General features: G+C 42.1%; 1 protein-coding gene across 1 annotated transcript in view; it reads right to left on the reverse strand.

Moving 5' to 3' along the window:
* Nucleotides 1–3,326: 3,326 nt before the first annotated feature.
* LOC141993006 (complement factor H-related protein 5-like) overlaps nt 3,327–12,709 on the reverse strand; it is a 110,093-nt gene continuing 100,710 nt past the window's right edge. Inside the window, 1 exon segment of the mRNA XM_074962348.1 lies at nt 3,327–3,490. Within this exon segment, the coding sequence (XP_074818449.1) occupies nt 3,327–3,490 (164 nt within the window).

Below are 12,709 nucleotides of genomic sequence, written 5' to 3' on the forward strand. Positions count from 1 at the left end.
CCCAAGGCTTTCACAGCCTTCCTCTCTTTTTTGCTCTTCCGGGTCTTTCTCGGAGCTGGGAACGGTTCCTGAGCAATCTCAGAAAACATCAAGGGTTGACATTCCCTCAGTGATGAGTCGCTGCCCTCAGGGTCCCCTCCTCTCTCCAGCCTCTCTGGGGGAAGTAAATTATCAAACCCTGGATAGTCCCTCCCAATGACTACAGGATATGGGAGTTTAGGAACTTACACCCGCTGTCACCTTAGTGGGGTTCCCCTGAGCCTCTAACTCTACCGGGATGGTGGGTTAATGGCTCACGGCCCCATGTACACACGTCACTGCTATGTGTTTGGCCTGTAGCACTTGGCTACTTTTTTGAGGGTGATAGTACTCCCAGAGTCCACAACCAATGTAGTCTCCGCCCTGTTTATTCTCACCAGCCTGGTGTAGTTATGTGGGGCTAATGCAACCCCTGAAAGGTGGATAAGGGAGCACAGGCCCTCCCAATCCCCCAAGTTACATTGCATAGGCTCCTCAGTGCTGGGACACTGTGCTGCTATATGTCCCCACTCCCTACATGCATAACATCTATATTTGCTTCTAGTCACTCCCCTATCACGTGGGTTAGGGGGTTTAGTCCAAGGGCTCCTCCCACTAAGACCATTCCCTTCCTTCTGTGTTCCCAGCTGGTTTTTGGACCCCCTCTTCTTCCACCTAGGGCTCCATGGGGGTTTGGCTGCCCAACCTTCCAGGGTTGGGGTCCAGTGCTTGCTTCATAAGGGGCCTTCCTTGGGTAGTCGGGTCAACTCCCTGGCTGTCATCCGTCTTTCTACCAGCGTGATTATTTCGTCATAGGTGGATGGATTGTTCTGGCGTACCCATTTGCGGAGATCTGGCGGCCACAGTGGCTTGCACCAGAGCTCGCACGACCTTCTGCCTTGTGGTACAAAACAAAACCCCAGTGCACTTTTTTTTAACCTCTTTCTTCCACCACACTGTGAACAAATGATCCTACTCCTAACACCAGTTGTGACAAAGCTCTGACCTTATCTCAGTGGGTCCCGCATTTCCAGGCGGATTATGCTAGCCTCAGAAGCTTACTATGACCGCCCACATAGCCCTTCTCTCTCTAGAGACAAGGGTCACATCCTTCTGAGCCCTTTTCATCATAAGCCAGCAAGGGCGGTGGGAAGAAGCAACCCTCCCTCACACAGTCTCTGTTGTCTCACAGTCTCTATGATTGATCAGGGAGAGTGGGGGAGCCTGGGGTGAGGAGCCCGGGCCTGCCCTCTACTTCAGGCTCCAGTCCAGGGACCGTAATAGTAGCAGCTATTGGTAGCTGATTTCTGAAAAAGGAAAAGTACAATTCCCTGGGCCACTTCCCCACAGCAGCCCCCATTTTCTCAACATTTACTTCACCCTTACCTGAGGGCCTCCTTCCTTGTGCCTGATAGGGTTTGTACTTCCCAGTTTCTCCAGCAGCATGGCTTCCTCCTACAGCTCCTGACATGCACCCCTAACTGACTAACTGGGAGGCTTTTAACTAATTCCAGCCAGCCCTTGATTGGCTTCAGGTGTCCCAATCAACCTAGCTGTCTCCACTGCTTTCTAGGAGGCTCTTAATTGGCTCCAGATGTCTTAATTGACCTGGACCAACTGCCATTTTGGTTACCATGGTAACAGGGATTTGTTTAGCCTGGGGCTAATATACCTGTTTCTCACTACTTTTCTGTAGCCATCTGGCTGTGCCAGGCGGCAGTTTCTCTGCTCCTTCACAAAGTATTTTATCATATACTGTATATGCTCTTAAAGTGTGTATTAATGTTTCAATTTCAATTCAAATTTCCACCCAATGACTAAATTGTCAACACTGCATATTTCTAGTTGACCACTGGGGGATGCTGGGAAAATTCAGGGGGCATGTAGGGATCTGTTTCACACACACCTTGTCTTGTTTGGGGATTTTTTCCTGTCAGTGTTTTGTGTGCTATGGAAATACATTATTTGAGGGAAAGCAGAGATATACTAGCATGAAAGAATGAGCTTATGTGAAAGCAGATATAGATATAATACAAGGGAAATGTAAGAGCTATGGGAGCATATAAAAAGGCAACCACAATAAACCACAACAAAAGTTGAAGACTTCAGCTCATACATCTCTGCAATGTTCTTATTCTAGGTCTGAATGGATAACAGCTAAATTATATATTTGGCTTTATTCATTATCATTTAGCTGTTTCATAAAAGTCCTATCTTCATGGAAACCCTCTATAATACATCTCAGGATATTCTCAATGTTCACCTGAGGCAGAATTAATAGGAAGAGTTTCAGTCTGGGACAGTGTCACACTAATATTTGTGCTGCTACTGGATGGCTCACTCTAAGAAAGATTACTACTATTTGAAATCTATATGACTACTTTTGATGTCAATGGCACTACTTGTGCTTTAAGTTAAGCACATGCTTAGATGCTTTGCTGGATTGTGGCCTCAGATCCTAGTATTTTCTGGGAAGTTTGGCAATTGTATTCCATTGCTGAAGCATATTGTGGCAAGAGCAAGGGAGGGATGTCTCCGTTCCCTGGAGAAGGGGGGACCCTTACTTTCCTAAAAGGAAAAGACTAAAAGGAGTATAACCACAGTATTATTATTTATTATTTGCTGAATTAGTCTAAGGCAGAAATGATTATCAGTCATTCCTTTTATACAAAGAAGCAGAAGATTAAGTCTAGAACAATAATCTCAGGCAAAAAAATTTCAAAACACTATAAATTCATAATTTGAGCATCAATACTGAGGTATATTCAGAAATATAATAACCTCAATATTATGTTACTTAGATGGCCACATTAGGTGATCAAATGTTCCAGCTTGCTACCCATATCCTCGTATACTGGCCCATGTGCCCGTACAGCTGAGATCACCAAGAACCTGTACAATGCAATTCACTATGTAACTCTATTCTGGTAGGTGGTGCTAGTAGTTTATGAATCAGAGGCCAGGATCTGCCAGTGACAGAAGCACTGACTTCAGTTTGGCATTGTCTGTTTGCTGGCAACAGGTTCAAATATCATTAAGCAGTGGGGTTTCTTTGAGAAGTGCTTCAGGCTTCCTGTGTACAAAAGACTGTGGGTGTGAGGCAGAAACCCTGCAGTGTCCATGACTCTGCACAGTAAGTGAATGTTTTTTTCTCTCTAATGAGTTGTTAGTTTAGTGTTATAGTTATTAGTGTAATCATATTCCCTCTGAGTTACCTACAATGCTTCTAGATATAGAAAAAACAATCTTGGACTCAGCCTAATCAGTACCTGTAAGATTAAAATACTGGGTGACTTTGTGGTAACTGACTAGCCAGAGCCACTGTTGCTGGCCTCTACTAGGAAGCATTTGGCCTCAGGTCCAGTTATATCTATCAGCTCAATGCCAGTGCAGGATACTGCAGGACCTTCCAGAACTCCAGAAAGAATGGCTCCACCTGTGGTGGAGAGATACTCTTTCTCTTCCTCTGCGTCTGAAAGGCGTGGAGCAATGTCTCTTACAGATATGCCATACTCCTCTTCCCGTGAGCCAGGTTACTCAGACAGTCAATGCTGAGGACATGCCTATAAAAGGGGGCATAGGAAAGTCTCAATGGTAGTCTTTATGGTATTCTCTGTGGCCTGTTGCAGCACACCCATATCTCATGCCTTCCTAGCCATTCTTGGCTCTATGGGGGAACCAGAAGAAGGGCACCATCCACTGCTCCTGCCTCTAAACTCAGGTATTTTCCCGCCATAGACCTCAGCTGGTCTGGTATACACCACAAAGATAGTGAGCAGGATAATGGGCAAGAGACAGATCCAGCCTATTTCTATGGCTATTTCTTCACTCTTGCCTGATGAGGCTAGCATGTCAGCTGTCCCAACTCAGCCAGACAACTATAAGATCTTCTGGAAGCTTCCCCAATGGATGTCTGATAACCTGGACATTCCCGTAGAGTTTAGTTAATTAGTAAACGCCACTAGCATTTAGGGCAGCATCAAAGCTCTTCCACTCCTGTCTGTTTCTGGCAAGTCTTTCAATGGTTTCCCAGCTGTGCTCCAAGTTTTTCAGCTCAGCTTCCACAGCTCTTCACCATGTTGTTTCTGGGTGGCCTTGTTTTTGCTTGCCTTCAGGTGTCCATCTTATTGCTACTCTGGTGATGGAATCAGTTTCCATCAGAAACATATGGCCAATCCATCTCCAATGCCTCCTGGTAATGATGGTGCTCATATCTTCTTGGCTGCACTGTGTGAATACGTCTTGATTTGAAATTGTTCTGGACCAAAAGATATGGAGGATTTTTCTGAGGCAGGTTGTATGGAATGAAGACAGTTTGGCATGTCATACTTTGTCATTCCACAGCATTCTGCCCTATAAAGTAGTGTTGAAAGTATGCAGCTCTGATAAATCTTGAGTTTGATTCTTGGTGTTGTATTTTGCTTATTTCCAGACTGAATTTAAGCTCCTGAGGGTATTCCTGGCTTTATTGATTCTGTTCCAGATGTCCTGGCTTGTTCCACCATCCTGGCTGATAGTGCTGCTCAAGTATGTGAATGTTTCTACATTTTCCAGAAGCTGGGAATGAGCGACAGGGGATGGATCACTTGATGATTACCTTTTCTTTTCATTCCCTCTGGGGCACCTGGCATTGGCCACTATTGGAAGACAGGATACTGGACTAGATGGACCTTTGGTCTGACCCAGTAAGGCCATTCTTATGGTGAGCACATGATCCTCTATGCATACTGATGATGGTGAGGCAATATTAAAGGTCGTGATATCTGTCTTATTGTGGTTGATTTTCAGTCCAATTTGCTGGCTGAATGTGTTGAGTTGGGTTGTTTTTTCTTGTATATGGTGTTGTGTATGTGATAGGAGAGCGAGATCATCTGCGAAGTCCAGGTCTCCAAGGAATAAGAAGGGTGTCCATCTAATGCCTCTAGGCATGTATTCTGTTGTACACCACATTATCCTGTCGATGGTAATGTTGAAGAGGATTGCAGACATGACACACCCCTGACGTACTCCTGTTTTGACTTCAAAACTGAGCTCACTGTAATCAATACTGTATGTAAAGTTGGAATAGAAGCTTTTGATGATGTTGATGATACGGAGAGGGATTCCATGTGTCCGCAGACTGCACTATAGGCTGGTCCTGTGAATTCTGTCAAAAGCCTTCTCAAAGTCTATGACGTTTATGTAGAGTTGTCGTTGCCATTCTAAGCATTGTTCTATTATGTTTCATAGTGTGAAGGTCTGGTCTGTGCATCCACGCGTTTTCTGAAAACCGGCTTGCTCTTTTCTGAAAATGCTATCAACTGCCTCTTATAAATGCTGGACTATGATCTTATACAAAAGCTTGCTTGGCACAGATAAAAGTGAGATACTAGTAGAGGGTGCTGGAGAAGTGCTACTCAGTGTTTATTATTATTATAGCATTCTGTAGGTGCACACAGCAAGGAATTTGAGATGGCTAAAACGTGTAAAATATTCATATAGCAACTGAATGACAAGGAAGTATAGACAAGGATGCTTAAAAAAGGGAGGAAAAGCTGTATGCTGCACAATAAATGAGAAGGGGCAACATGAAATGAAGTATAAGATAAAGAGAGTGGTTAGCAGCAAGATTTGGGAGGAGAGTAGGAATTTGGGATGGAGCAGTATAAGGAAATGTCATAGCCAGGGAGGAAGTTATAATTTATAAGACTGAGAATAAGGAGCTTCACTTTGACGAAGAAAAAGAGATCAAGTTAAGGAAGGGCTTTAAACAATGGTAGAGTGGTTGACATGGTCACAGCAGCAAGAGAGCAGATTAAAAGGGGCAAGTTTTGAATGTGGGGGTCAGGGAACTTGCAGCAGTCAATGTGGTGAGTAGCTGTGTGATATTTCACTTCTTCGATGTGTTCAGTAAAGGCGACAGGATTTTCTTTTAATTGAAAGTGGGGATTAGAGGGGGTGCGTGCACACACGTAGTTTAGTGTCATGATAATAGTAAACTACTAGCAATTTGGAGATTGGTATTGTGTTGAGTGTATGTATTGATTTCTTTCAATTTTATTGTTTTCATTCTTGGGAGGAAATACAACTGGAACAATGCGAAGTTAATGATTTTGTGTGTATGCAAATAGAGAGGAATAAGTGACACTTCTTACAAAGCTTAGGTGTGAGGAGAGAGAGAAGCTGAATACAGTCCTGGAAGATGGACAGGAGTTGGGAAGTATCACAGTCATAGGGAAGTGAGGGAGAGGAGTTTGGAGGAAAGGCAAATGTTATTACAAACTAAGGGCCTAGTGCTGCACCCATTTAAGCCAATAGGAATTTTTCCACTATCTATAATGGGAGCAAGATCAGGCCCTAAATAATTATCTTAATATTTTAATTTAGACTTTGATGATGTGTTTCATATATGCCAAGAATATAATATGGAATATTTATGCTGTCTTCCACAGAAGAAGAAAAAAACTGTGGACTACCACTCCCTATTACCAAAAGGAGAGCTGTCAATATAGACCGTCACCAGTATGTTTATGGAGTTACAGTGAAATATGAACGTGAAGAAAACCATGTAATTGTTGGGCCAAAGACAGTGAAGTGTCTTAGTGAAGAATGGACATCCCTACTTTCAGGTGTTGGTAAACTATTTAGATATTACTTTAAACATTAACAATTTTAATGGAGACTATTCATCAATATTTAGGCAGATACAATTTATAAAGATATTTAGACCATTCTTTACATGCTATATAGCTGATGCATTGGTTTGATGGTGGGGGTTTTGAGTTTATGATTTTTAATTAGCAATTGCTAAGGTCCCAGTTCTGAAAAGACTCATGACCATGCTTACCTTTATGCAAGTTGTCCCATTAAAGTCATGGGGTATTCACAGTATGTGCAAAGTTAAGCACATGAGTAAAAGCAATAATGACTTTCAACAGGGTTTGCTTGACCCCCACCTTTCTATGTATCTTTCCAACAGAGGCAACTCAGTAGCATCTTGGAAAGCTTTGGGATGTAATGAAGCTGGGTGTGTGCTGTGCTAATTACTTGTCATTATTTTCTTTAGGTGCTAGATGGCTTTTAAAAATCATTTTGGAAGTTTCCAACAATCCTTAGAGCCAGGATGTGAGATATTAATCACATCCTCTGACCTCTGGTAGGTGTACATCAGCTCTTTTCACATCTGAACTATGTTTTTGGCTCCTTCCTCTAATTCTCTCATTTAAAGTAATACAATACACACACTATGAAAGCCAGATAATGTTTTATTGTTTAAAACTAAAATAAACTTTTCTTAGTTACAAAAAATTCAGTTTAGATCAAGATATACAGCATGGGTCAGATCTGCAGCTGCTGTAAACTCTCAGAGACAATTTACACCAGCTGAGGTTCTGCCCTCATGTATGTACATTTTTCTTAAAGCATTGTGTTACTGAACAAGATTTAAGCTGTATATTTCTGCATTATTCGCTATGATGTAAAACAATATATTTTGTCTATAATTGTGTGTTGAGAATTGCTTTTTACTCAACAAACCCAGTTTGCTTAGCTTACACAATTGTTAGAGAAGCTTTGATTATAACTCTCAGAAGACCCCTGATCAAGGCTATAAGACTTGGTGCCACACATCAACTTTAAGTTTCATATGCACCTTTCTGGGATACTGATTATTTCAAACAAACAGTCTCTCTAGAGAGATAAAACCTCTCTGGTTCTAAATATATAATGAGGGCTTCCATTCCTGCACATCTCTCTAAACAGTTGGGGGAAGGAAGAAATCAAAGCTAGTGTTGCTGTTATTTCACACAGTAAAAGGGATACTATCAACTTAAAAATCATATTTCTTCCCTAAAATATTTCCCTCCTATTTAGGATGACCAGACAACAAGTGTGAAAAATCGGGACAGGAGGTGGGGGGTAATAGGAGCCTAGATAAGAAAAAAAAACCCAAAATCGGAACTGTCCCTATAAAATTGAGACATCTGGCCACCCTACTCCTATTGCTACAAGTATACAAACTAAAAACACTTTGGGAAAAAAATTCTCTGACCTTTTTGTTTGAGCAACTTTAGACATTGCTTATAACAGTAGCAGATCTGTATTTGCTCTACTATACAGATAGATGAATGCCTCCCTTTAAATGGATATTTACTGGACACATCCATTCGCTTACTGTGCAGAGACATGGGTGCTGCAGGGGTTCTGTCTCACACCCACAGGCTGTAAGAAGAAACTAGAGCATGGTTGGGGCTCCTCTGGTTTTATGCCCTCGGCTACAGGACATTGGAGAGCATCCAGGATGCAGGCGTACCAGACTTGGAATACATGTGATTAGCTGATTTTTCCCAGACAACCTTGTATACGTCCTATATTGTAAACTGTAATTGAACTCAGTGAGAGAGTGACACCCCCTTCCCCCCATTTTGTAAATACTCTCTGGAAGCTTGAAGTGCTTCTCAAAAAAACCTCACTGCTTAATGATATCTGACCAGCAAATAACCAGTGCTAAACTACATGGGTGCTTCTGTCACTGGCAGATCCTGGCCCTTGATTCATAAGCTGCTAGCACCACCTATCAGAATAGGGTTACATAGTGAATTGCATTGTACAGGTGCTTTGTGAGCCCGTGGATCCCAACTGCATGGGGATGTGGACCAGTACACTGGGTTATCGGTAGAACATTATCCCATGTGATCACCCAACTTGGCCATCAAATTAACATAATGTGGATGTTATTAAATTGAGGAGTATTGCTCCTCAAATTATGACTTTTTAGTGTTTTGAGATTTTTTTTGCCTTAGATTATTATTCTAGACTTTATCTTCTGCTTCTTTCCATAAAGTGAAAACATGATAATAATTTCTGTCTTAGATTAATTCAGCAAGTTATAATGTACTCTATACCCTCTTTTAGTCTTTTTTCCTTTTAGGGAAGGAAGGGTCCCCCCTTCTCCAAGGAATGGAGACATCCCTCCCTTCTTCTTGCCAAAGTATGCTTCAGTTTCAGCAGGGGAAGACAATTGCCAAACTTCTCAGAAAATACTAGGATCTGAAGCCACACTCCAGCAAAGCGTCTTTAAGCACAGGTAGTGCCATTGCCATCAAAACTAGCCATGTAGATTTCAAGTAGTAATAATCTTTCTTAGTGTGAGCCATTCAGTAACAGCAGCAATATCAGTCTGACACTGTCCCAGACTAAACTCTTCCTCTTAGCTCTGCCACAGATGAACACTGAAAATATCCTGACATGTAAAAAAGAGGGTTTACATGAGGACACAACATTTATCAAAAAGCTAAAACGCAATCTTGCCTGTTGAAGCCATTCCATTTTCTATGAAACAGTCAGGGGGCTACAGAGCCATTGAGAATGACTCTATGGCCCAGTGGTTCGCGATTCACCTGATATATATGAGTCCCAAGTTCAAGTCCCTGTGCTAATGAACATTTTAGTTACTTAATTTGTTAGACAAATAGGAGAGCTTGAGAAAGACATATGCTAGAATATGCCATTGTCCGGTAGGGCAATCAACAGGGCAACCTGAGTTTAAGTCCCTGCTCCATATCAGTATTTGGACTTAAGGCTCCTCCTACAGGGAGAATGCATGCGTGAGTATAATGGCATCACCACCTAGTGGTGTGAGCTTTTGAAAAAAGGGCTGACCTGACTTGGGTGCCTAATTACAGGAGAGAGTTCACCCCTGTGAATCCTGTGTAGAAAAAGGTGCCAAACTCCCACTGAGGAGCAAGGTTTAGGCCACACCCTTGTCCTGGGCATTCCCCACTGGCTGGTTGAGGTGCCTCCTTGCTCAACATGCTGGCTTTTATGAATCCCAGTCTAAGGGTACATCTACTTTTGAGCTGGGAGCTGCCCAATCTAGCATCTAAAAGTAGCAGTGTGCAGCAGCAGCACCAGCAATAGCTTGGGCTAGCCAGCCGAGTAGGTAGCTGAAGGTCTGGCAGAGTTGTACTTGGGGAAGAAAGCCTACGCTAGTTCCTACCCAATGCATGCATCATTTTGCTATTCAATGGGCTGCAGGCTTTCATCTTTGTCTCTACTTTTCAACAAATCCTAAAATTCCTTCTCACTCGCCTTCAGGTTGGGTTATTAATAAAAAACACGCTCAAACGACAGATTTTTTTTTAAAATTGCTAAATGAAATATACAACTCTTTAACTTTCAAAAGGGAAAAAAGACATAAGTTTAAATTTTCATCAGAGAAGTGAATATAACTGTGTTAGATGTCTAGATAACATTATGGTTTCATGGACTAAAACATCTGAAAGAATGATGACCAACTGCTACTAGGGATGGGTGGAACTCAAAACAGTCTCAAGCCATAAATAAACCTCCGGATGTAGCAATTGCGCTATAAGCCTCCCAAGATCAAGGTTCCTAGTGAGACTTCCAGGAGTTCCTGATTTGGGCCAGAGAGAAATAGTGCTGCTTTCTGTTTCAGCAAGCAGGAAGTGCGGCCAAGTGTACGATTTCCCTTAAAGCTTCCTTTTCCAATTTTCATAAAAAAAGCTGTAGTTTGAACCTTTTTGCCCATCTGTTGTTACTATTTTATGATTAGTTTAATATACATTGTGACAAAAGAAGTAATTACATGTATCAGTTCAGACAATCTATGTTAAAATACTGACAAAGGAAATAATGTGTGAACATTACAAATAACTGGTTAATGGCTTCTGCTCATCAGATCTGGGTTAAAATTATTTGCTTGATGCTTCTTTTTATTCATTCATAAGTACCTGTCAGAGAAAGAACAAATACTGGAAAATTAATTTAGTACATCATTTTTTTAAAACAAATATTACATACAAATCCCCTATGGGTCTCTCACAGGAACAGAATATTGATTTCAGCACAACTCCTTAAAATTCACACTGGAACAAACTCCAGCGAGAGTAATTGCAGCTACTCCTGAACTGCAGTGGTTCAACTACTGTTCATATTAAAAACAAATATTTTATGTTACATATAACTTAAAAGCAGCATAGAAAACCATGCATTGATTTCATAAATATTACTGTATTTTATCAGGATCCAGTGTGTAGCTACTAGCACTGGAAAGTGATGGAATTTTTGAAGCAGGGATCTTTATCCTGTTTCATCCTATAACTCTTTATCAGCTTCTTCCAGGCAGCCCTCTTCATATATATATATATATATATATATATATATATATATATATATATATATATATGCACATGAATGATTTGCTTCTGTCCCCAGTGCTATAAAGGGGGCATCATTTCTCAAAACACATTATCAGCAGTGGTGTGGGAATTATCACAATAATATAGGAGTAAGCCTATTATGGGAGAAAGATCAGCAATTACACATCTTCTATAGCAGAAGACAGGATAACTAGAATCATGTAAGACAAAATAGATTGTTCCATCAATAGATTTGATAGTATTGGTGTATTGGAGGTTGCTTAGCTCACAGTAAGTGTGTCTTTCATCTATGGGTAGTCTCTTCCCAGCAATGTAAGCCTAGGGTTCCTGAGACTCAAATCAGCTGACCTGTGTCAAGGAACCCTCGGCTTGAGCGTCTACACTGCATTTTAACCCTAGGTTAAGGATTTTCTGACCTGTGCTTGAACCTAGGGCTCTGGCATTCAGACCGCAGTGCACAGACCCAAGTCAAAATAACCCTATCCCAGAGTGCCTAGCTTCTCCTCCCCACTGTCCCCCGCCCAGTGTCGACACTCTAGCCTTATGAATATGTTGCACTGTGAGAAAACTACTACCAACCCAGTTTCCTAACTGTGATGATGCTATTGATGGGACTCAGGTGCCCATACAGAGCACATAAATACATACACTGCATAATTAACCCCTTTAGTCTTTAGGCTGTCTAAGTAGAATGACTGCAGTTTGAAAAGATGTTCTACCAAGCTACCATCTAATCGGAGAAATGGGCTCTCCAGCTCTAGGCTGAGTCACATGGGCAGGAAAATGCCCATGAACACCTATTCTGAGTTGGAAAGTTGGAAAGTTGGATACCAGTCTCCAGGGCCATTGAACTATTAAAATGAAACTTTGCAATTCTTAAATTTTGAAATGGGATGGTCAATGAAGGTGCATGTTTTGGTTGGGCTTATTTATTTTTGTCCATTTTTAAGTTTGACATAAAATACAGGATTCAAAGGAAAAAGACACATATAACCCAGCCTGGCTGCCACTGGCTGCAGAGTGTTGAAGTGCATCCTCAGTGCTTGGGGTACAGTGTACTCCAGGGGGATTCCTTATCCCTTCCCCCTGGGAGACAGGGATAAGGGATCCCCAGGTGGCTGTGGGGAATTTTTGGGCCTGGCTCCCACTCACCGCCCTGACAGCGGGGAGAGGCCAGATTGTTGGAGGATCATACCTTCCCTGGCTATACTGAGCTGGGAACTCTGCTGCTCCTCCTCCCTGCAGGGCAGCTGCTGAGACCCCATTCCACTCTCAGGCCTCCCTTGCCCTCCATGGGGCTGTGTGTGCAAGGGTGTCCAGGAAGTGTGCACCAAAATCTGGCTGTGCTCTTGTGACCATGAAGCAGCTGTCTTTGCAAAAAGCCTGCATGGTTTGCAGTGGAGAGTGATCAGAAGAAGCTATCTGGTGGTGTGCTCTCAGACTGATGTTCAGGAGGCAATGGGTTAATGCTGATCTGAGCTGCTGCCATTTTCAAAGGCAGGTGTGGATTCCATTTGCAATAGAGTGCAGCA

This window comes from Natator depressus, chromosome 8 (assembly GCF_965152275.1).
Source record: "Natator depressus isolate rNatDep1 chromosome 8, rNatDep2.hap1, whole genome shotgun sequence".
Lineage (NCBI taxonomy): Eukaryota > Metazoa > Chordata > Testudines > Cheloniidae > Natator > Natator depressus.